The sequence below is a fragment of the Salvelinus fontinalis genome, chromosome 25, assembly GCF_029448725.1.
Source record: "Salvelinus fontinalis isolate EN_2023a chromosome 25, ASM2944872v1, whole genome shotgun sequence".
Classification (NCBI taxonomy): domain Eukaryota; kingdom Metazoa; phylum Chordata; class Actinopteri; order Salmoniformes; family Salmonidae; genus Salvelinus; species Salvelinus fontinalis.
In genome coordinates this window covers 27,632,914-27,658,739 of record NC_074689.1, presented here as the reverse complement: position 1 = coordinate 27,658,739, position 25,826 = coordinate 27,632,914, and the positions used below count along the sequence as shown (strand labels likewise).

General features: G+C 43.2%; 1 protein-coding gene across 1 annotated transcript in view; it reads left to right on the top strand.

Moving 5' to 3' along the window:
• LOC129823062 (laminin subunit alpha-1-like) overlaps positions 1 to 25,826 on the top strand; it is an 82,033-nt gene that overhangs the window by 23,918 nt on the left and 32,289 nt on the right. The window contains exons 4-21 of the mRNA XM_055881764.1: positions 6,997 to 7,239; positions 7,975 to 8,154; positions 8,499 to 8,588; positions 11,213 to 11,330; positions 11,836 to 12,014; positions 12,539 to 12,644; positions 14,877 to 15,034; positions 15,265 to 15,405; positions 15,637 to 15,798; positions 16,519 to 16,620; positions 17,863 to 18,189; positions 18,790 to 18,900; positions 20,379 to 20,506; positions 20,901 to 20,987; positions 22,259 to 22,470; positions 23,714 to 23,820; positions 24,927 to 25,107; positions 25,688 to 25,824. Coding sequence (XP_055737739.1) covers positions 6,997 to 7,239; positions 7,975 to 8,154; positions 8,499 to 8,588; positions 11,213 to 11,330; positions 11,836 to 12,014; positions 12,539 to 12,644; positions 14,877 to 15,034; positions 15,265 to 15,405; positions 15,637 to 15,798; positions 16,519 to 16,620; positions 17,863 to 18,189; positions 18,790 to 18,900; positions 20,379 to 20,506; positions 20,901 to 20,987; positions 22,259 to 22,470; positions 23,714 to 23,820; positions 24,927 to 25,107; positions 25,688 to 25,824 — 2,769 coding nt within the window. The remainder of the gene's footprint in view (positions 1 to 6,996; positions 7,240 to 7,974; positions 8,155 to 8,498; positions 8,589 to 11,212; positions 11,331 to 11,835; positions 12,015 to 12,538; positions 12,645 to 14,876; positions 15,035 to 15,264; positions 15,406 to 15,636; positions 15,799 to 16,518; positions 16,621 to 17,862; positions 18,190 to 18,789; positions 18,901 to 20,378; positions 20,507 to 20,900; positions 20,988 to 22,258; positions 22,471 to 23,713; positions 23,821 to 24,926; positions 25,108 to 25,687; positions 25,825 to 25,826) is intronic.

Below are 25,826 nucleotides of genomic sequence, written 5' to 3'. Positions count from 1 at the left end.
TTGGAAATTGATCCCAAGGATGAGCCAGACTTGTGGAGATCTACATTTTTTTTCTGAGGTCTTGGCTGATTTCTTTTGATTTTCCCACAATGTCAAGCAAAGAGGCACTGAGTTTGAAGGTAGGCCTTGAAATACATCCACAGGTACACCTCCAATTGACTACAATGATGTCAATTAGCCTATCAGAAGCTTCTAAAGCCATGACATCATTTTCTGGAATTTTCCAAGCTGTTTAAAGGCACAGTCAACTTAGTGTATGTAAACTTCTGACCCACTGGAATTGTGATACAGTGAATTGTAAGTGAAATAATCTGTCTGTAAACAATTGCACAAAGTAGATGTCCTAACCAACTTGCCAGAACTATAGTTTGTTAACAAGAAATAATTGGAGTGGTTGAAAAACAAGTTTTAATGACTCCAATCTAAATGTATGTAAACTTCCGACTTCAACTGTATTCCAAGACCTCTTTCCATGGTTAAACATGACACCGACCCTAAGGACACAGGAAAGACAAGTTTGGGACAAGTCTCTGAATGTTCTTGAGTCGCCCAGCAAGAACCCGATCAAACATCTTTGGAGAGACCTGAAAATAGTTGTGCAGCGACGCTCCCCATACAACCTGACAGAGCTTGAGAGGATCTGCAGAGAAGAATGGGAGAAACTCCCCAAATACAGGTGTGCCAAGCTTGTAGCGTCATACCCAAGAAGACTCGAGGCTGTAATCGCTGCCAAAGGTGCTTCAACAAAGTACTGCGTAAAGGGTCTGAATACTTATGTAAATGTGGTATTTCCGTAAAAGTTCATGTCAATGTTTTTGCTTTGCATTATGTGTAGATTGATGAGGGGGAAAAAACGATTTAAACGTTTTAATTCATTTTAGAATAAGGCTGTAACGTTACAAAATGTGGATAACGTCAAGGGGTCTGAACACTTTCCGAATGCACTGTATATGATTATTTAAGCTATATTACGCGTTCTATGTTATGTGAATAAGTGAAATGCCTTTGGTGAAGACATGCATTTTTTGGTTTGGTGCCTGTAGCATCCATCTTGATTAGAACCCCCAGTGTGGTTCTTGGCAGACAGTACTAGTATTGACCAGTATCCAGCAGGAGTTTAAACCCGACAGGAAAAAGTGTCAGGATTGAGATGGGCTAATCTGCCTGTGTATGCCATTCCAGAAAATCACACGCACACACACACGCACGCACACACGCACGCACGCACGCACGCACGCACGCACGCACGCACGCACGCACGCACGCACACACACACACACACACACACACACACACACACACACACACACACACACACACACACACACACACACACACACACACACACACACACACACACACACACACACACACACACACACACACACACACACACACACACACACACAGAGAGAGAGAGAGGCCAACCAATCTCTTTATCCAATTAACAGGCCCCAGCCAAACAAACAGAGGGGACACCATTTGGGGCGGTCTCTTCCGGTGGCCCCCCTGGCAGCTCATCAAACCCAGTCGAGAGACTTGGCCTACACTGTTCCCTTACACAGCGACAATACTGTCACCACCACCGTAACCATCGTAACCACCCTCTGACAAGATACAACCTCCAAGGTCCTTCCCCATGTCAACATGTTACGTGACTTTTCAAGACCACACTTCATGTAGACAATGTGGGAAGTAGGAAGGTAGTATGTGATGGGTTGTGATTGGTGATAGGTCAATTCAGTTCAAATTCACATTCAATTGTTGAATTGAACAAATTCTGAATTGGGGGGGGGGGGGGGGATAATTGAAGCCAATGGACAATTTCAAAAAATATTCCAATATGTAATTGACCCTGACCCCAACCTTGAAACCACTCTGTGATGTGCTTCATAACTTACGGCAACTGTTATGGTGAAAGAGCCTTTTTGCCTGTGGCTCCCTAACTACACTGGCATCATACTGGCAGATAGACACCCTGTCCTGTCCTGTCCTAGCCTCTCTGAGCGCAAGTCCTGTCCTGTCTGGGGCTCTCCGGCCCCCATCGCCCTTCCCCCATCTCCCACCAACACAAAGGACTAACTCATCTCTCCCCTCCAGACAAAAAGGCCTGTTGTCAAATGCCAGCCTCTTTTATGTGATCGAACTCCAAATGTCTGTATTCCTACTTTACTGCCACCACAGCATATCTTAAATGCTTATACTGTCAAAGTTTGGTATTGTTCATGACAAGGCCTGAGAATGTACTGCTTTTCAGTGTCAGAGACACATCACAAAGAGGGGAGCGAAAGGAAATCTTTACACAATACTTAAGAAATTCACCTGACAATATCACATAAAATCAAATCAAATGTGTGTCTTACTGTGGGTCTAACTGTTGGTCTAACTGTGGGTCTAACTGTGGGTCTTACTGTGGGTCTAACTGTGGGTCTAACTGTGGGTCTAACTGTGGGTCTAACTGTGGGTCTAACTGTGGGTCTGTGGGTCTAACTGTGGGTCTAACTGTGGGTCTAACTGTGGGTCTAACTGTGGGTCTAACTGTGGGTCTAACTGTGGGTCTAACTGTGGGTCTGTGGGTCTAACTGTTGGTCTAACTGTGGGTCTAACTGTGGGTCTAACTGTGGGTATAACTGTGGGTCTAACTGTGGGTCTGTGGGTCTAACTGTTGGTCTAACTGTGGGTCTGTGGGTCTAACTGTGGGTCTAACTGTGGGTCTAACTGTGGGTCTAACTGTGGGTCTAACTGTGGGTCTAACTGTGGGTCTAACTGTGGGTCTAACTGTTGGTCTAACTGTGGGCCTAACTGTGGGTCTTACTGTGTGTCTAACTGTGGGTCTGTGGGTCTAACTGTTGGTCTAACTGTGGGTCTGTGGGTCTAACTGTTGGTCTAACTGTGGGTCTAACTGGGGGTCTTACTGTGGGTCTGTGGGTCTAACTGTTGGTCTAACTGTTGGTCTAACTGTGGGTCTAACTGGGGGTCTTACTGTGGGTCTTACTGTGGGTCTGTGGGTCTAACTGTTGGTCTAACTGTGGGTCTAACTGTGGGTCTTACTGTGGGTCTAACTGTGGGTCTTACTGTGGGTCTGTGGGTCTAACTGTGGGTCTTACTGTGGGTCTAACTGTGGGTCTTACTGTGGGTCTGTGGGTCTAACTGTTGGTCTAACTGTGGGTCTGTGGGTCTAACTGTTGGTCTAACTGTGGGCCTAACTGTGGGTCTAACTTATTATCACACACAGATAGTTTGGTCTGTATTGTAACAGACCAGAGGTTAAGACAAGGTATTTATTAGTAGGTGATTAGTAGAAAGAAGGACAAAGCTCGGCTCAACGTCTGTGGCCGCCATCTTCCTTCAGGGGCCTTGTTTTGGTCCAGCCTTCTTAGCTGTGGGGCTCAGAGAGCAGGATTTTGCTCTGTTCTTTGAGCCCCACAGACACAGCCCCGGCCTAGGGAGAAGATAAACTGGTGAGAACTGAGAACTTTTGTTGGCTTAGGGGCTGATGGGTAATCCCCCTGTCTCTTCCCTGAAGCCTGATTCCCCTCGTTCCCATTGACTGGGTCCCCCTGACTGTCGCCTTGTTATCTTCCCCGCACAGAGGCGAGTCCGGCTACCCGTCGTGAAGCACAGCTCGATGAATTAGTTATAATGTTAAGCCAAATGGAAAGGTGTTAGTAAGTGTATGTGTTTTTATTTTGTCTCGTAGGTCACAGTGTACCCTTTGACACGATTCAGTCATCAAACACACTAGTCAGACATTTTCACTTATCCTTTGAGACAACACCCGCCAACCCCCCCCCCCCCCCCAACCTGATCCAAAATGGCAGCTAGTTACTGTGGTGACACAGCAAAAACAATCCACGGCTTGTTTCCATTGGCTACTGGCAGCCAGGTCTGGCTAGCTCACATGAAATCCGCCAGCCAGTCACTGTGACCAGGCAGCTTAGCCGAGACATGCCATTACACACAGATTGGGCTCCTACTGGGCGGAATAGGATTTAGTTGGTAACGAACGGTTAAGAGACACAGTGGGAACAACTTTGCCCTCAGCGTCTAGTCATGAAGAGCACTTTGTATTCTAGCCATCACGGTATCTAGCCACGTCCAAAACATTTCTGAAATGTGGCACTCGGGTCAGTTTAACAAATGCCTGAACGCTCTGCTATTCTATACCAATGACCTTCTGACATGGATAGTAGCGGCTTGAAATAATTCTACATTTGAAATAAGTGATATCTGGTGTATCCTCTGAACTGAGTGCTCTAGTAATTGGCTATTAGTTAAGTTGAGGCACAGAGGCAGATAGTCCACAACCGTTCAGATCTGTCTCCACGCAGGACTGGAATGTTTGGGAGTCCACATGGATCTAGATTAGGCAGCGTTTCAATCACTAACCAAGCCCGGTCACAGAGTTTGTCCGCCCCGTCGCCCCACGATAACACTAAGCTCCTTTGAGGGAGGCCACTGACACACACACACGTACACACGAACACATACCTTTCGCGTTCCACTCTTGCCCCCTATAAACAAAGAGCAGGAAAGGCCCATTGGATTAGACTGGGACAGAGACCAAAGAAAATCTCTGATGACCAAGCTTCCTAGATGAGAATAAAGATGCTTCCTGACAAAAGGATTCTACAGATTGAAGCCTCAGAGAGAGTAAGCAGCAGCTGGAACAGGAATGATAACCTGATAACCTTTTCCCCTGTTCCATCCATCTATCTTGTCTTTCAAGGACAAGGAAACAAACAAACATTCCCATACTGACTAAGGCATTTAGCCAAAGATGTTTGAGGGTCTTGTCTAGCTACCAGAGGCCCATGCAGATGAATAATTCTAGACTGTAATTGAAGGATCAGACGTAACTGAGGGAAGTCAACCAGCTGAGGGGGATTGACATTTAGATCCACTGGAACGACTCGATGTGGCTTTGCCGACGATACCTGCTAACGATTGAGCAGGCACGTCGCTCGCATTCAATCGCTGTCGAACAAGTCATGAATCGTCCGTAAATCAGCGGCGACTTGCCAGCAGGTAGATTTACAGCCTCACACAGCTGCTGACAATGGGATGGTTTAACAGAGCGGGGGGGGGGGGGGCGTCACGCTGATGTGAACATCCTGTCTCAGGTGTCTAGTTTCCACTTATTCCCTGGGGAAACGCAGCGTTGACAAGCCAATAGGAGAAGCCGATAACGGGTATGTCAGGTTCTGTTTGTGTGGGGCAGGCTAGACTGTTATTGGTGTCACTGAGACGGTCATAGAGAGTTGGGAAAGAGAGAATGAGAAAGGCCATCCAGGCAATAAATTGCATCTCCATTGCAGTAGTGGTCTAGTAGTGGTTTGTGACCAGTGGAGGATGCTGAGGGGAGGACGGCTCATAATAATGGCTGGAATGGAGCATATGGAATGGAATCAAACACATCAAACACGTCATTTCCATGTGGTTGATATCATTCCATTGACTCTATTCCAGCCATTTTTATGAATCGTCCTCCCCTTAGCAGCCTCCACTGCCTGTGACTGTATAAAGGCCATAGTGGAGTTTTGAGGAGACAGTGAGTGAGAGTGGAGGTACAGTGGTTCCTCCTTTAAAAGTTGCGTCATACTGCAGCACATCTTGTGGGCTGCTGCAGCATTCTATGGCACGTTATTTAATTGTCAGCCATTTTTTTACGTTAATGCAAGTTAGTGCTAGTTGGACCACTAGAGGGCAACTTTGAGAAGCAATTGATAGTCTTTTTCAATTGATAGTCTTTTTAATCTAAAACCTTTTTTGTATTAACATAGTACATCAGATTGATTTGAAGAAATTTGGCTTAATTAATTAGATTAATATTATGGTGTTTCTATTCCGAGAAAAAGGAAACCCTCTGGGTTTCTGTTAGTCTGGAATGGAAAATATTGCGCTGTACAACGTGATGGTCGGGAGTAGGCTACAGCATAAGAGGATTGGAGAATTCTAAATTAATATCTAAGGGGCATAACATTTCCACACCCTAATTGTATTGTAACCAATATTCATTTCGCCTATGGTAGGCCTACAGTATATCTAAACATATTTTTTTCAATGACGTGACTCTCTGCCAATAATTACATTAAGAGGATTGGAGGATTCTAAATGAATATCTAAGGGGCTTTTATATAATTCTAAATAAATTAATAATAATAATAATCGCTTTGTTTAAAAAGTAACGATATTTTGGACATTTCGTTTTAATTTAACCTAGAGTGAGCGAGAAAAGGCAGTTCTTGAACATGGGGTGAGACATTCTCACTAATTTGTAAATAAAGCCAGTTTGTTATTTAGAATTATTTATTTCTGGAGAAACCTAACTTGATTACAGTGGGGTTCAGGGGAGAGTTTACTGATTACTGAGATACAGACTACATACTTACCAGAGACAGAAGAGGAAGCAAGACATCCCACTCCCTATTTTTTTCTGTTTCAATGGAAATCAATTAACTACAGTAAGCAGACCTTCTATCGCATTGGTGTCTATTGGAGAGCCACCCCCTTAAGCAGACAATGGTAAACGGCCTGAGTAAACTATCTTCATTTATCCACCATCTTTGCTCTAACTGTGTGAGGGGTCATAAGGGGTCAAATGCCGAAAGGTTACAGCCTAGATGCTCTAAGACTGTAATTCAATCAAACTGGCAATTAACATTTTGACCACTCCACATGAACGATGGTTGCACAGAGTTTGTGGTGCCCTTAACCCCAGAGTGGTTAAATGTTTCAGGACACCGTTATTACGGGTATTACCTGCTGTTCTCTTTGTGTCTTGTCTGTCAAAGACTTCTTTGTGCTCTTATAAATGAAGCCTTGTATGTATGTAAGGTGCACAGCTTGAGATTTCAGTCATGCACAACAAAATGGAGATTCAGGCATATTATGGGTGGGAGAATAACTGTGTGTGTGTGTTCTTTGTACTAACGTTTCATCATTGATTCAGTTAAATATTAAAATGTGTCTGTCTGTGTGTGTGTGTGGCAACAGATTTTCCAGGTGGCGTACGTCATCATCAAGGCAGCCAACTCTCCTCGTCCTGGTAACTGGGTGCTGGAGCGTTCTATGGACGGTGTGGATTACACACCCTGGCAGTACTACGCCATCAGCGACACAGAATGTCTGACCCGTTACAACATCACCCCCCGCCTCGGACCCCCCACCTACAAACGAGACGACGAGGTTATCTGTACCTCTTACTACTCGCGGCTCGTACCCCTGGAGCACGGAGAGGTAGCTATCGATTTATTTGACCTTCACCACAGTGGTCTGAAACTCCCTGTCCGCCTGCCGTATCAGGCTCATGAGCTGCACTTTGGTGGCCCACGGGTCAGGCGTTTGAAACCACTGTTTTACTAGGTGCGACTTTTATTTACAAGACATGGGGCCTGTTCAGGATGAGCAACATTACAGAACTTTCATTGAATTGGGTAGAGAATTGGGTGTGCGCTCTATGTGGCATTCTCTGGTACCTGTAGTCCAGTCAGGGGATGACTCAAATGTCCTCCAGACAATGAAAGCCTACTGGGCTAGTGTCACTCTAACCGAGGCAGAGACGTAATGAACGTCTGTGGTTAGGATACTCTGTGGTTACCCACAGCCCCTGACGGTGCATCTAAGTAGTATAACAAGGAAGGGAGACAAGGAGATGAAGCCACGTCAGAGTGTTGAAATGCACCCCAAAGCTCACAGTGAGATCATCAATCTTCTCTTACATTGTTTAGCCTTGTGTTATGTCATCTCTGCCCCGCTGCCTGTTGTCAGACTGACAAGTCAGTCTGTGCGTTATATCAGGGAAAAAATGGCAGTAATACCCTTGACATCTGTTGTTCATTTTTGTCACTAGTCTTTGATTGAAAACGTGTAAATGATCAACTGCATGCTCATGACTTTGATGTATTATTAAGCTATATTTGATCATGATGGTCCTTTGACATCATTGTCCATCTTTGTCTATCCCCTATTCAGATCCACACGTCTTTGATCAACGGGCGGCCCAGTGCTGACCAACTGACCCCAGAGTTGCTGGACTTCACCTCAGCCCGCTACATCCGCCTGCGTCTGCAGAGAATCCGCACGCTCAACGCCGACCTCATGACCCTGAGCTACCGCGACCCCAAGGAGGTGGACCCCATTGTCACCAGACGGGTACGACTAATACACTTTCATGTTAAAGCACTGCCACTAGCACTCACTGACTGTTCTGTTTTCTGTTTAAGTTAAACACTGTGTTTAAACAAATTGGTCATTCATTCAAAATACGTGGTTTGAGCGTTGCCTTGAATAACTTTGTCAAAATGTATATTTAGCATATTTATGGTTGGTTTTATCAAAAATGCTATTTGCAGCTGAACGTCTGAAATATTAGTTGATACGTCATTTGTCATTTCTCCTGGCTGATTTGAATGTTATAACTTGATTGGCTTTGTATTCCGTTGAAGTCATGTCTTTCTAACTTGATTGGCGTTGTATGTTTGTGTTTCCTTGTGCAGTACTACTATTCAATCAAGGACATTTCAGTGGGTGGGATGTGCATCTGTTACGGACACGCCCAGAGCTGTCCTTGGGACCCCGTTGCCAAGGTAACACCAGGCCGTATTCAGTTTTGCCCATTCCGGTTCGGTGGCTGTCATTCAGCTTTTGTTTAATAATGCAGAGTGTATAACTGATTTACTGCCTTTCACATATTGTGTGTTAAACATTTCACATTTTGACTAAATTAAGCTCCTCTTATCGGAGTCAACATTGATTCATTGCTGATCTGTTGTAATTACTGTACATACTTAATATAAAGAGTACTTTTATATCAAATTTATGCAATGCACGGTAGTAATACTTCTTTCTTAGAAATATATTTGCCAAACTAATTTGTTTTATAAAGTGAAATAAGCAATCCCAGCACCCTCGCCCCTATAGTCCCTGGAGGAATGGTACGGTCCAACATTTGCTCAGTTGAATTGGTTGCCTTCCTCATTAAGGGCGAATGTCAAGTTAACGCGAGGATGAGAAAGTAAGTGCTAAGGCCCTAATTCCCACTACAAGAGATGGAAGGAGAGTGTGAGGAGTGGAATGCCGAAAGAGATTTCTACTTTTCAATTCACATTACATCCTTACCTGACCTTGCGTTGCCAACACAACATTCTTGGTCCGCAGCTCAATTTGACCATAAATATCACAGTAGTTACTACCCAGTAAGCACAAACTATTTAACAATCTGATCAACTTTTGTTCTATAACATATTACACTATTGAATAATGCAACCAAACCATATCACACTTAAATAATCCAACAATTCACAAGCATGTGCAGACAATTAAAGGGTTTATTTTCTTGCCGTACACATTAAATTAGCTGTCAATACACATAGCTAGCTAACTAACAACATGCTTCATGATCAAGTAACATTAGCATATCAATAATTGACCCCTCCCATACGAATATAAGAGTATTGTAACATTACCAGATAGTGTCATTCATATTATAAACTGGATGGTTCAAGCCATGAATGCTGATTGGCTGACAGCCACAACCCCCGTGCCTTGCCTAGCTTGCCTAGTTAAATATAGGTTAAATAAAATTAAAATAAATGATTGCTTAATTGTAATATAGCTAGGCTACACAGCTAGGTAACTTTAGCTAGCAAGCTAGCTAGCTAAAGAACATAATTTCTTCATACTTCTCACATCAACGTGGTGGCTGTTAGCTGAATGTTGACATTTAGCTGAACCATAGCTACACTGTACAAACATATAAATATCACATCTAAAGTGTAAAATAAATGTATTTAAAAATAAAAGATCGCAGAAATATTTCAGATGCACAAAAAGTATGTTTCTCTCATATATTGTGCACAAATTTGTTTACTTCCCTGTTAGTGAGCCACGATAATCCATCCACCTGACAAGTGTGGCATATCAAGAAGCTGATTAAACACCATGATCATTACACAGGTGGACCTTGTGCTGGGGACAATAAAAGGCCACTCTAAAATGTGGAATTTTGTCACACAACACAATGCCACAGATGTCTCAAGTTTTGAGGGAGTGTGCGCTTGGCATGCTGACTGCAGGAATGTCTACCAGAGCTGTTGCCAGAAAATGTAGTGTTAATTTCTCTACAATAAGCCGCCTCCAACGTCATTTTTGAGAATTTGGCAATGTGTATGCCGTCGTGAGGGAGAGTGGTTTGCTGATGATGTCAACGTTGTGAACAGAGTGCCCCATGATGGCGGTGAGGGATTGGTATGGGCAGGCATAAGCAACGACAACGAACACAAATGCTTTTTATCGATGGCAATTTGAATGCACAAAAATACCGTGACGAGCTCCTGAGGCCCATTGTGAGGCCCAGGTGTCTGTGACCAATAAATGCATATCTGTATTCCCAGTCATGTGAAATCCCTAGATTAGGGCCTAATGAATTTATTTAAATTGACTGATTTCCTCATATGAACTGTAACTGGGTGAATTAGTTGAAATTGTTGCATGTTGCATTTATATTTTTGTTCAGTATAGATAGGAGTGCTTAGGCTTATACTAGCGTATTAAAGTTACGTTAGAACAAACCAGGCTTCATTTTATCAATGTCTTGGAAGTCATTATGTCTATATGAGGTAAAAGAAAATTGCCACATTGATAATACCCTGGGGAGTTGCTCAATGTAACAGGCTGTTACTACAATTTCAAGTATAAACTAAATAAAACAAGTCTAAAAAATATAAGGAAAATGTCTGTAAATTTTAGCTTTCAAATACATGACAATTCTGTTTACAGTGTTTACACTTAGAGGGCGTGGAGACATGACAAGTTCACCTTGTTGTATTATGTGTAGCCGAAAAGTCCTGTGACCCTTCAACTCTCGCCACTTAGAAATGCATTCACGTTTCACACAGTGGTAAACACACAAACATCGTGTTTGTATAGTAGTATAGTATACATGTTGATATACTATACTATACTATAGGCTATACTATACTGTATGATATACTACACTATAGGCTATACTTAACACCTTCTACTTTGACCAGCTATGTTGGGAGAGTATGTGTGTGTGTGTGTGTGTGTGTGTGTGTGTGTGTGTGTGTGTGTGTGTGTGTGTGTGTGTGTGTGTGTCCCAGGTGACAATAGGACTAGAGCATAAGCACTGAATCAGTTGCTTCTTGCGGCTTCCTCTTCACCCATTCCTCTCTCTCTTTCGTCCTCTCAGAAGTTGCAGTGTGTATGTGAGCACAATACCTGTGGGGAGAGCTGTAATGAGTGTTGCCCCGGCTACCACCAGGAACCGTGGCAACCGGGAACCCTCTCCGATGGCAACACTTGCGAGAGTAAGCGGAACTTGGTCTTTATGGGCCTAAGTAAAATATCATACTGTCAACGTTTGCCAGTTGTCACTTAGTAATCAAAGACATGAAAATGACATGCTGGATTTAGACTTGGTTTAAAGTGTTCCAGATCAGATGAAATAACTTCTTCACTCTTTCAATGAAATCCACTCGCATGTCTCACCCATTCATTGACACACAAGACAGAGTTTTTTGTTTCCTATCCCTATGGTGATTTTAACTCACTTAGATTATGTTTTATATCAATAGCTACTAAGCCGATTTAGCCAAGGGGTTTTCCAAGCTTTTTATGAAAATGTGGTATTTTAAATCATCATCTCTCAGTTGTTTCAGCACCTTGACGAAATAGCACATACTCTTTACTCCGAGTACAGAATAAAAAACTGAACAGTTGGCATATATTCTCAGTAATAAACTACCCTTCAACTACTCTCCCATTGAGGTGCATTAGAAGTTATCTGACCAGTGTATGATCGTCCTCCACTAGAATGTAACTGCCACGACAAGGCCAACGACTGCTACTTTAACCAGACGGTGGCCAACCTCAAGATGAGCATGAACTCACATGGTGACTTCCATGGCGGGGGCGTTTGCATCAGCTGTACCCAGAACACGGCCGGTGTCAACTGTGAGACCTGCGCAGATGGCTTCTACAGACCCAACAAGGTACTGTCCCCTCACTGACCCTGTAATTCGATGCCCTTTTTGTGTCTCTATGGTCCCCCGTAAGACATTTTGGCAGGTCACATCAAAATGGCTAGCAGACCGGATTTGGCTCGCGGTCCACCAGTTGAAGACCCCTGCCATAAACCAATGTCCCTTTCCTGTCCCTATGGTCCCTGTTATCCAATCCATCAATATGGTCCCTGTTTCTGAGGACCCTGTGGTCTTCCTTAGTGGCATTTCTATGCACTGTTTTGTACATGCCCATTGTCTTTTGATTGGCTAATAAAATCGTTGTGTGTGCCTGATTACACACACTACCTAGTCTGGGTTATGTGGCTCAGTGAAAGACTAGAATTACTGTAGAATGCAGCTATTTGGATGTGGTGGCCCTTGCTTGGATGGATCAATGATGATTTATTAAACTTGTGGAATGTGAATGGTAAATTGTGTACTTGTTTCCTTCTGTGTATGGTTGTGTGTGTGTGTGTGTGTGCGCACATGTGTGTGTGCCTGCGTGTGTGTAGGTGTCTCCGCACAATGAGAACCCATGTGTGGAGTGCAGCTGTGACATGAAGGGGTCTTTGACTCCTGCCTGTATCAGAGATGACAACCACGCCAAGTCTGAGAATGGTACAAAAACTCTATTCGTTCAGATATTTCTTAATTTCTTAATGGCATTTTTGGGGATTTGTGTGTATTGTATTGGATTGTTAGGTATTACTGCACTGTTGGAGCTAGAAACAGAAGAGTTATACAGTACCTGCCATAACATCGGTTAAATAATGTTAACGCCACCAATAACATTTGATTTTAACCCCAATAATGTTTGTTTTCAGCTTGTGTTAAAAACAAACCTGCGTAGTTCAGTATACGTCTGAATATCTACCGAAATCATTATGGGAGATGGGTGATGAGGACACTTTTATTTTGGGGCTTGAGACTCTACATGTACAGTAATTCAGAGTATATTATATTTAGCTGACAGTAACGTATCACAAATTCTCCATCTACGTTTTGGACATAATAGCAAAACAATACATACTGAAATTACACTATAGGGCTATGTACCACATGTCCTGTAAGAGCCTAGACTATACTATAGGCTATACTATACTATTGGCTATACTATACCGTAGGATATACTATACTATAGGCTATTTTATACTATAAGCTATGCTATACTATAGGTTATACTATACGATAGGATATACTATACTATAGACTATTTTATACTATAGGCCATACTATACTATAGGCTATACTATAGGTTATACTATTCTATAGGCTATACTATTCTATAGGCTAGTATATAGTCTATGCTATAGGCTATTGTATAGGCTATACTATTGTATAGGCTATACTATTCTATAAGCTATACTATTCTATAGGCTGTACAATACTATAGGTTATTTAAAAACAAAAAATGTCACCTTTATTTAACCAGGTAGGCTAGTTGAGGACAAGTTCTCATTTACAACTGCAACTTGGCCAAGATAAAGCAAAGCAGTGCGACACAAACAACAACACAGAGTTACACATTAAATAAGCAAACGTACAGTCAATAACACAATAAAAAAAACTCTATATACAGTGTGTGCAAATGGCGTGATGAGGTAAGGCAATAAGTAGGCCATAGTTGCGAAGTAATTACAATTTAGAAAATTAACACTGGAGTGATAGATGTGCAGATGATGATGTACAAGTAGAAATACTGGTGTGCAAAAGAGCAAAAAAGTAAATAAAAACAATATGGGAATGAGGTAGGTAGATTGGATGGGCTATTTACAGATGGGCTGTGTACAGCTGCAACGATCGGTAAGCTGCTCAGACAGCTGATGTTTAAAGTTAGCAAGGGAGATATAAGTCTCCAACTTCAGCAGTTTCTGCAATTCGTTCCAGTCATTGCCAGCAGAGAACTGGAAGGAAAGGCAGACAAAGTAGGTGTTGGCTTTGGGGATGACCAGTGAGATATACCTGCTGGAGCCCGTTCTACGGGTGGGTGTTGTTATCATGACCAGTGAGCTGAGATATGGTGGAGCTTTACCTAGCAAAGACTTATAGATGACCTGGAGCCAGTGGGTCTGGCGGCGAATATGTAGCGAGGGCCAGCCGACGAGAGCATACAGGTTGCAGTGGTGGGTGGTATATGTTATAGACTGCATCCAGTTTGCTGAGTAGAGTGTTGGAGGCTATTTTGGAAATGACATCGCCGAAGTCGAGGATCGATAGAATAGTCAGTTTTAGAGGGTTGAACAGACTGGTAGTAGGGGTTGCAACAATGGCGGTGGATAATTTTGGAAAGAGAGGGTCCAGACTATACTATACTATTCTATAGGCTATACTATTATGTTGGCTATACTATTATATAGGCTATACTATTATATAGGCTTTACTATTCTATAGGCTATACTATTATTTTGGCTATACTATTATACAGGCAATACTATACTATAGGCTATACTATTATACAGGCTATACTATACTATGGGCTATACTATTATATAGGCTTTACTATTCCATAGGCTATACTATCTTCTATTATTTTGGCTATACTATTATACAGGCTATACTATACTATAGGCTATACTATTATATAGGCTTTACTATTTTATAGGCTATACTATAGGCTATTATATAGGCTATACAATTATATAGGCTATGCTATACTATAGACTATAATATTATGTGGGCTGTACTATTCTATAAACTATTCTATACTATAGGCTATACTATACTAGAGGCTATACTATTCTATAGGCTATACTATACTAGAGGCTATACTATTCTATAGGCTATACTATACTAGAGGCTATACTATTGTCTTTGTTAACTATACTGTCCCGTCTTCACTGTGCTGTGTAGGTCTGAACCCAGGCCAGTGTCTGTGTACGGAGGGCTTTGCGGGCGAGCGCTGTGACCGCTGTGCCTTTGGCTACAGGGACTTCCCCCTGTGTTCACGCTGTGAGTGCAGTCTGGAGGGCAGCCTCAACATCGACCCCTGCACAGAGTGCATCTGCAAGGTAATACTGAGGAACACGGCGCTGTGAAACGCAACACTGTTATGGGTCAACTGTGCTGTTCAAGTGGCTAATTTGATTGTGTGTGTTTGTGTGTGTATATGTGTGTGTAGGGGTGTGGGGTGTGTGTGTGTGTGGGAGGGGGGCGGGTGTAATGGTGCACTTGCATGATGATTAACCATAATGTTCCTATAAAGCCAAACACCCTAACCTCCACTGTGTCTCTGTTGCAGGAGAACGTGATGGGGGCCGTCTGTGACCTGTGTAAGCAGGGTTTCTTCAACCTGGAGGGCAGTGACCCAGAGGGCTGCACTGAATGTTTCTGCTTTGGTGTGTCTGACGTGTGTGAGAGCTCACCCTGGTCTATGTCTCAGGTAACATACAGCCACACCCACATCCAAATACATCCTCATTATGAAATGTTCCTTTAAACAGGAATATACAAACGATGCAGCAAACAACTCCAACGGTTCAGCATAGTTTTGGAGGGAGCCTTTAAACTTTTTGATACTGTAGAACTCAATAACATATAACCAGTAAATTGGATCGGCCTGTGATGTTGTCATGGCGAGTGTATAGAACAAAGAATTCTCCTGGCCCCACAGACTGTGCACTCCAATGGATGGCTTAATTCTGAAAGCGTCTCTGTCTACACGGCACCCCTCATAGAGGAAGACAACAACCTCATCATTCCAAACATCACCATGATCCAATCGTACCGTTTTGTTTCAACATGGGCCGCTCCAGAGTCCTTCCTGGGGAAAAGGGTACGTTTCGTTAGCATATACTGTACCTATGGAGGCCCCTATTCCTTTTCAGCTCAATGTCCCAGTGGGGTTAGCATTAGCTCTCTCATTTTGCTGTTCAGATAGCTAATGACCTGCATGTATTAGCTTCAAACAAATTGATTTTACAATCTCTCTCTCTCTCTCTCTGTCTCTGTCTCTGTCTCTGTCTCTGTCTCTGTCTCTCTCTCTCTCTCGTATTTCTCTCTTTCATCCATTCTGTCTTTCTCTCTCTCTCCCCCTCTCGCTCTTTCTCTTGCTACTGTATTTTTGTCTCTCTCTCTCTCTCCCTGAAACGATTAGATTTCCACTCGTCCTGTTCTATCCTCCCACTGTGTGTTAACACAGGGTGCCCTGTAATTATAGTCAAGCAGGGCCAGGCACTTTATTCATCCCTGAGTTAATGATGTTCCACTCGTTAGAAGCCTGTCTAATAAGTTTGCTACCCATTAGTCCCTCAGGTGATTACAGTTAATTCATTCATTAAAATGAGTCATTATCTATGGCATGTCCTTAATATCGGGTGGGAGGGAGAGATTAAGATAGGGGCAGTGTTTATCCTGAAGGGACAGATTTCATGGCAATATTTAGTGTGACGAATTTCCAATATTGCATATTTGCTGTAAGTACTGTTTTCTTGAGTGTAACACTCTCTCCCTTTTTCCAATGTTCTCTGTTCCCTTTTGTCATTGCAATGTGAAGCTGACATCGTACGGAGGGTTTTTGAGCTACAGCGTGGCATATGATGTTTCAGTGGACAACGTGGACAAGTCTCTGCCGTCACAGTTTGATTTGATTATCGAGGTAAGCTAATAGATATTTGGCTAACTAAATATTGGGCTAATAGATATCGGGCTAACTAAATATTGGGCTAATAGATATCGGGCTAACTAAATATTGGGCTAACTAAATATTGGGCTAATAGATATTGGGCTAACTAAATATTGGGCTAATAGATATTGGGCTAACTAAATATTGGGCTAATAGATATTGGGCTAACTAAATATTGGGCTAATAGATATTTGGCTAACTAAATATTGGGCTAATAGATATTGGGCTAACTAAATATTGGGCTAACTAAATATTGGGCTAATAGATATTGGGCTAACTAAATATTGGGCTAATAGATATTGGGCTAACTAAATATTGGGCTAATAGATATTGGGCTAACTAAATATTGGGCTAATAGATATTGGGCTAACTAAATATTAGGCTAATAGATATTGGGCTAACTAAATATTGGGCTAATAGATATTGGGCTAACTATTGGGCTTACAGGTAGAATAGCGTTTAGAGAGGCTGCTGGTTTAAAATCCTAGATGCCATTACCTGCCATTGTGCCCTTGAGCAAGGCACTTAACCCCCCCACAACAACAGCTCCCCGGGCGCCCAGTGTGGCAGCCCCCCGCACCTCTCCAAAACCTCTATATGTATCTGTATGTCCTGTATGTGTGTCTTTCAGAGGGTTTGGGTTAAAAGTGGAAGTCAAATGTCAGTTGGACCTTGTGTGCAATTGACCAATAAAGCGATCTGATCTTATCATTTTCAACCTGGCTATGGTGTTCGCGGTATGGAAGTGCAATGGAAAGCAAGACTAACTAAAACCTTCCCAATGGCCACAGAAGTCAGTTCAACGTCTATTTTTTATTTACATTGGGTTGAGTTGTCAACTAACGTGAGTTCAATGTGAAATCCTCCAAAAAATGCACCATGACATTGGATTTACGTTAAAAGTCGAGTGGAAAAAAAGACAAAATTCCCGTATGTTGATGACTTTTTGCATACATGTTTTGTTGTTGTTGAAATGACGTGGAAACAACGTTGATTCAACCATTTTTTTCCCAGTGGGTGATTTAAAGAAACCTCTAGCCCCTAGCCCTTCAGTGATTGCAGACCTGAAGGAGTCACATAGATGATTGCAGAATCACCCCGGCCTAAATGTAAAACTATTCTTAAGGGTTGAGTACACCAACCCCTGAACCTTCATCAGGTCATCATTGTAAATCAAAATGTGTTGCTAACTACCTTGTTTGGATGTGCCACCAGGGGAACGGAAGGACCTTGCGTCAGATGCCCCCCAGGCAGCTCTTGCTGACGCCCCTGCGTGAGCAGCATGTTTCTGTGGAGCTCTTGCCACAGGGCTTCGTAGACCTGCACACAGGTCAGAGGGTGGACAGGGACGAGCTGATGACTGCACTGGCCGACGTGGCCGGGCTGAGGATCAGAGGTCACCTCAATGCCAGCGCAGAGGGGGAACTCAGGTTGAGCACTGTATCTCTGGACATGGTAGACATCAATTCTACCAACACAGTCCAGGCCCGGGATGTGGAGCAGTGTGAGTGTCCCTTGGGCTACTCTGGCACATCCTGTGAGGTAAAAACCCAGGTCATGTGACGGTGGCCAGATTGATACTGTTTATTACTGTAGGGTGTCTAGTCTAGTTTGTTAATGATTTGAGCTGTGTCCATTGTAAAAGCAAAGCTCATTGTGCTTTTCAGTTGGCTTGGTTAGTTAGAGGTAGAAGAACAGCATGGTGTTAGCAACAAGGTTGTGGGTTCAATTCCCACATAGCCCACATATTTTTGAATACGTGTTTACTATGTGTCACTTCAGGTCAACACAACGGCTAAATGATTATGTTATAGTTGTCTTTGTGTTTGTAGTACTGTGTGTATGGATTCAGAGGAGGCTGGTGGGAGGAGCTATAGGAGGACGGGCTCATTGTTAATGACTGGAATGGAATGAATGAAACGGTATCAAACATATGGAAACCAGGTTTGACTCTGTTCCAATTATTCCATTCCAGCCAATACAGTGAGCCCGTCCTCCTATAGTTCCACCCACCAGCCTCCTCTGTCTGGATTATATCATGTCAAAATGGCCACACAATCTGAGTACCTGTGCTTACTGTATGTGACTTTGGGTAAAAGCGACCGCCAAATGATGTTATTGTTGTTCTCTCTGTGTTTGTAGTCCTGTTCATCTGGGTTCTATCGCGTCGGGGGGATCCTGTTCGGGGGCAACTGTCTCCAGTGTGAGTGTAACAACCATGCTACGGAATGTGACATCAACGGAGTGTGTCTGGTGAGTCCTCTATCTGCAGCGTGTCATGTTTAGACAGCGGGAGCATAGACATAGATATATGACACATAGATATACAATATACTGGATGTATTAATTCCATACATATGTCAATGAAGTCTATCTGGTGAGTCCACTATCTGCAGTGTGTCATGTTTAGACAGCGGGGGACATAGACATAGATATGACACTTTGGACTGTGTTTCAATTGAATTCCTTGCTTTATTGGATGACAAGTTAATGCTGTGTTAGGCGTTTAAATGGCAGTGATTATCCAATGGATACTGCCAGGCATCCGTTCTGTCAATATACTATGACAATCAAAAGACATGCTAAAGCTACTACATTCAATTGCAATAGTGAAAATTCTTCACATTGATGCGGTTTGGTTTAGCGTTTAGGTTTAGCGGTTAGATTTAGCGGTTAGGTTTAGCGGTCTGGTTTAGCGGTCTGGTTTAGCAGTCAGGTTTAGCGGTCATATTTAGCGGTTAGGTTTAGCGGTCTGGTTTAGCGGTCTGGTTTAGCGGTCAGGTTTAGCGGTTAGGTTTAGCGGTTAGGTTTAGCGGTTTGGTTTAGCGGTCAGGTTTAGCGGTTTGGTTTAGCAGTTAGGTTTAGCAGTCAGGTTTAGCGGTTTGGTTTAGCGGTTTGGTTTAGCGGTTAGGTTTAGCGGTTAGGTTTAGCGGTTATGTTTAGCGGTTAGGTTTAGCGGTTTGGTTTAGCAGTCAGGTTTGGTGGTTTGGGTAAGCGGTTTGGTTTTTCGGTTAGGTTTAGCGATTAGGTTTAGCAGTCAGGTTTAGCGGTTAGGTTTAGCGGTTAGGTTTAGCGGTTAGGTTTAGCGGTTTGGTTTAGAGGTTAGATTTACTGGTTAGGTTTAGCGGTCAGGTTTAGCGGTTAGATTTACTGGTTAGGTTTAGCGGTCAGGTTTAGCGGTTAGGTTTAACGGTTAGGTTTAGCGGTCAGGTTTAGCGGTTTGGTTTAGCGGTCAGGTTTAGCGGTTAGGTTTAGCAGTTAGGTTTAACGGTTAGGTTTAGCGGTTAGGTTTAGCGGTTTGGTTTAGCGGTTAGAATTACTGGTTAGGTTTAGCAGGCAGGTTTAGCGGTTAGGTTTAACGGTTGGGTGCACTTAAAGGGATAGTTCACTTTTTATGAGCTTTATTTTTGACTTACCTAGGGTGTTTATCCAAACAGTTTTTTAAAAAGTGGGAAATAATCTGAAACATCCACTACCATGTTAACTATCCCATTAACAGTGGATGTTGAGACATCTCTAAAACGTCCACTGCCATGTTAACTATTCCATTAACAGTGGATGTTGAGACATCTCTAAAACGTCCACTGCCATGTTAACTATCCCATTAACAGTGGATGTTGAGACATCTCAAGACAGTTGGTTACTATGGTGTGTCTATGGCAGCGTAAGGGCATGTGTGTCAGACCGGAAATAAGTTTTATCGGGCACTGTCGCCTTAAATCTTTCCCCAGGACTGTACTCACAATACCACTGGGCCCCACTGTGACCAATGCCTCCACGGTTACTATGGCAACCCCTCTGAGGGCACCCCGGAGGTCTGCCAGAGATGCGCTTGCCCGCTGACAGTGGCAACGAACAAGTGAGTGACTGTGCCAACATGCCATTCATTCAGATTGTAGAATCCCTCTCCATGGTGATAGATGGGTCACATATGTGTGAACACTGGGTGGTGGAGAGTCTGGCTGATATTGGTTGTTGTAGGTTTCATGTCAACAACAGAATGTTTCAACTGTACCATTTACTGTATTGCTTTTTTTAATGACAGTTAGGTTAGCTGTTGTGTGAACTGATACCAAGCATAAAATGAGTGCTGGTGTTTCTCAATGTTAGGGGGTGGAAGGGGTGGGATCTCCACTCATACAATATGAAATGCTTAAAGTTTTAGAAAAGCCCTATAAATAGAAAGCTCTTACCAGATAATGTGATGTCATCATTACGGTCCTCCCTGCTGACGCTCCTGTTCTCTTCTTCAGTTTCAGCCCCACCTGTTTCCTAGAGGGCCCTGGGCAGGTGACATGTGACCAGTGTCAGCAGGGCTACACTGGGACTAAGTGTGAGAGGTATGTTGACTAAAGGTTATTAAACCGTACATTCTCAGTTTGACCTTGTCTTCACTTCTTTAACCTGTACTATATAAACAGTTATACAGTGCATTCGGAAAGTATTCAGACCCCTTGACTTTTTCCATATTTTGTTACATTACAGCCTTATTTTACATTTGTTTAAATCGTTTTTTCCCCCTTCATCAAACCCACACAATATCCCATAACGACGAAGCAAAAACAGGTTTTTAGACATTTTTACAAATGTATTAAAAAAAAAAAAAAGGAAATATCACATTTACATAAGTATTCAGACCCTTTACTCAGTACTCAGCCCCTTTGGCAGCGATTACAGCCTTGAGTCTTCTTGGGTATGACGCTACAAGCTTGGCACACCTGTATTTGGGGAGTTTTTCCCATTCTTCTCTGCAGATCCTCTCAATCTCTGTCAGGTTGGAAGGGGAACGTCGCTGCACAGCTATTTTCAGGTCTCTCCAGAGATGTTAGATCGGGTTTAAGTCAGTGCTCTGGCTGGGCCACTCAGTGCTCAAATAAATGCTTCACAGAGTTCAAGTAACAGACACATCTCAACATCAACTGTTCAGAGGAGATTGTGTGAATCAGGCCTTCATGGTCGAATTGCAAAGAAACCACTACTAAAGGACACCAATAAGAAGAAGAGACTTGCTTTGTCCAAGAATCACCCGACCTCAACCCAATGGTAATATGACCATGTGCACCCCCTATTGATTTGGCCTGGGTGTGGGGTGCTCACTACCCAGCCATGGAGCCCTTCCACCCCCTTAAGGGCATTAAAAACCATTTGAGATGGTTTGGGATGAGTTGGACCGCAGAGTGAAGGAAAAGCAGCCAAAATGTGCTCAGCATATGTGGGAACTCCTTCAAGACTGTTGGAAAAGCATTCCAAGTGAAGCTGGTTGAGAGAATGCCAAGAGTGTGCAAAGCTGTCATCAAGGCAAAGGGTGGCTACTTTCAAGAATCTCAAATATAAAATATATTTTGATTTATTTAACACTTTTTTGTTTACAACGTGATTCCATGTGTTGTTTCATAGTTTTGATGTCTTCACTATTATTTTGCAATTGTAGAAAATAGTAAAAATAAGTAAGTAGATGTGTCCAAACTTTTGACTGGTACTGTACTTAATAACAGTTTACATGGGGAAATTATACGTGAAACTCAAGTACAATACATTAATACTAGTCTCAACCATTTAACTAATAGTTTTTTCGTATTATTTGTTCATCTTCTAACTTTGACATCTCTAGGTGTGCTAACGGTTACCATGGCGACCCGACGGTGGCAGACCAGGAGTGCGTGGTGTGTGAGTGTAACGGTAACGTGGACCCCTGGGAGCCGGGTCACTGTGACACCAGCAGCGGTATGTGTCTGAAGTGTCACAGCCACACCAGCGGAGACCAGTGTGAGAGGTGTGAGGACAGCTACTACGGTGACGCCATCACCGCCAAGAACTGCCAGGGTAAGAGAGCCATGGTGGTGGTGGTGATGATGGTGAGGAGGAGGATGATGAAGAGGAGGAGGATGATTATTGCCCTTTTAGTGGATTCTTCCACAGATCCCCACAAAGTTATAGTTACACAATAAGCAACATCCACCATGTACTGAACATACTAGTTAACAGAGACACCAGCATCTATCTAACTGTAGTCTATGATATGTACTGAACTACATCACAGAATGACACAGTGAGAATAGACAGAAAATAGACACTTTTGCACTTTTCTGAGTAGCAGTTAGCAAGTCAGAGGAATGCTGAGTGAAGGACGTGGCCAACCAAGCACAGATGAAATCCCTACATCTGCTTCCACCCCGGCCCCAACATCACATTTTAGACCTAATCCTAACAATAAGGTCTGTTATGGGTCAGGAACCATATTCATCTCAGGGTAGCAGTGCTGATCTGGGATCAGGTCCCACCTTATCCATGTAATCTTATTCATTATGATCTAAAAGGTAAGACTGATCCTAAATCAGCACTCCCTTTCAGAGACGCATTGTGAATACAGACCCAGACATGTTACCCCAGGCATTGTGATGTCAAAGGTCAGGTTAAATCCTTGTCTGAATATGATATGGCATGGGACCTGGCCTCTCAGGGCAGCTTATGAACAGCTTATGAAGTCTTAGAACCATCACATGAAGCTGTATAATCCCCTTAGCCTTTGGGTATGGTAATACTGCAGGCTTCTCCTTCCCAGACCTGGTTTTGTGACAATGTCTGCGTTCCACAACATTGACAATACATTTATGTTATGACAATAGGAATGTTGTATTTACAGGGAGAAATGTGGATGGATTCAGTCATCACCTAGAATGGAACTTATTTGGCCATCAAACATGGTTCAAAATATTATGATGGATGTGCAATTTTACTTCAGATGTGTGTGTTTCATTCTCATGAAAGACAACTGTAGAATAGCTCTTTATAATGGATAGAGGGACATCTAGAGGAACATCGCAATACTGTAAGTCTTACATACCTTCACCCGTTCAGCCTCATTTCACTAAACTTGCTAAAAAGTCTGCATATTGTTTAAACTACATGAAAAACAAACAGTATTCTATCATCACGATGGATCTTTGAGAACTGTGTGAACTCTCACCTCACCGGTATTCTTTTCAACACAAAGAGCATGAGTCCTGGTGTTATTAACATGTATGTTACAACTATGTTTTGCTACCTATTTCTCCACTGCGTGTAGCTTGTGGTTGCCATGAAAAAGGGTCGTACTCGGGAGTGTGTGACCTGCTCACTGGACAGTGTACCTGCAAACCCAACGTGGTGGGAGAGAAGTGTGACCAGTGTCAGGTATGTAGTTTGTATAGCATTCTCTGTGCTGACGTACCAAAGGGCCAAGAGTTTTTCTGGCTATATGGTCGAGTCACATGGCCAGTCTCTTCTACCCTCCTAGTCTATTTTCCCTGTAATTCCTCCCAACTCTCCACTCCCACACCTCTACATGGAATGAGTATTTGGAATTTGGAAGCAGATACTAAGTTACTAACCCTTACCCAGCCCAGTCCATTGGAACGCTTAGTTATCGGTGGGTGTCCAAGGTCTCCCGCTTATCTCCTTTCCGTGTCCTTCTTCCCACACTCGCCTTCCAATAGAGCCCAGCTGGTCGGAAGGCAGTCCAATGTTTTGGATATATTCATTAACAGGGTCAGCTTATCTATCGCCTCCCTGTTAGAGAGAGGGGGGGGACAGAGACATATTTTGTAGATTGTTTTTAGGGCAGTAGCGGGGCTTATTTGCTCGAGGTGGGGGGAGGGGAGCTCTTTGGCTGGGCAGGGGCTGTTCAAATGTAACCAAAACACATGGATTTAAAACATCTAGAGATCCTTATCTAGAGAAAACAGTAGAGCAATCTTGGACTTTTCTCTCTCAAAAAGTTTAATTATTTTTGCATTCCATGTGGGGATATAGATATTGATAGATGTGGATGGAAGAGGGTTAGCAGTTTCTCTCTAATTCCAGAATCAGATGCTCTGGCTGTGGTAAATTCTGACCCAAGGCCTTGCTGTCTGGTTCCTGCTTCTCCATTGGGTCCAACTTGGACTGAGAGTTGACCGTTTTGACAGAGAGGACTGATGGAGACAGATGAGTAATATAACAGGAGATAGGAAGTACTTCCTGCCTGTTCATGTTTGGTGACAGTGAGACCCCCTGATTGATAGTGACGATGTCATTGGACACATAGAAGTGTTGCGTCTAACGTCGCTTGGCTTCCTGCTACATGCTCACTATCAAGGAAACAGACTCAGAGTAATGTGCACATTTTATGTCTGGATATACTTGTATTGATGTGTTACAGCTTAATAAAGTTTGAATGAAAGATCAAGAGGGTTCTCAGAATTATGCTGCTTAGTTGATGAAATTTGCTAAGAATTTGTGTTTTCGTTTGTGTTTTCCAGGTGGGCTTCCACGGTCTTCTCAACGGACAGGGGTGCAGAGAATGTGACTGTATCCAGTCAGGATCTGTGTCCATGGCCTGTGAGGAAGATGGGAGGTGCCAATGCATCCCAGGGGTGGCGGGGGACAAGTGTGACCGCTGTCATCACAGTTACTTTAACTACCAGGGCAGCGGCTGTACACGTAAGGGCACAAACATTACCCAAACTTTACCAGACATTTACATCTGAGTTTCATTCTGATCTGAACTGACCATAATGCTCTCTCCACCCACCCACCCTCTCTCTCTCTCTCTTTCTCTCCATCTTCATATCTCTCTTTCTCTCTCTCTACATCTCCATCTCTCTCTTTCTCTGTCTCTTCATCTCTCTCTCTTTCTCTTTCTCTTCATCTCCATCTCTCTTTCTCTCTCTCTACATCTCCATCTCTCTCTTTCTCTGTCTCTTCATCTCTCTCTTTCTCGCTCTCTCCATCTCCATCTCTCTTTCTCTCTCTCTCCATCTCCATCTCTCTCTTTCTCTCTCTCTTCATCTCCATCTCTTTTTCTCTCTCTCTCCATCTCCATCTCTCTCTTTCTCTGTCTCTTCATCTCTCTTTCTCTCTCTCTTCATCTCCATCTCTCTTTCTCTCTCTCTTCATCTCCATCTCTCTCTTTTGTCATCTCTCTCTCTACATCTCCATCTCTCTCTCTTTTGTTCTCCCTCTCCATCTCTCTCTCTCCATCCCTCTCCATCTCTCTCTCTCTCTCTACTCCCCCCATCAGAGTGTGAGTGTGCCCACACCCATGGCAACTGTAACATGACGACAGGCGAGTGTATCTGTCCTCCCCACACCAGAGGAGAGAAGTGTGATCTGTGTGAGGAAGGTCACTGGGGTCACGACACTGTGACAGGCTGTAAGGT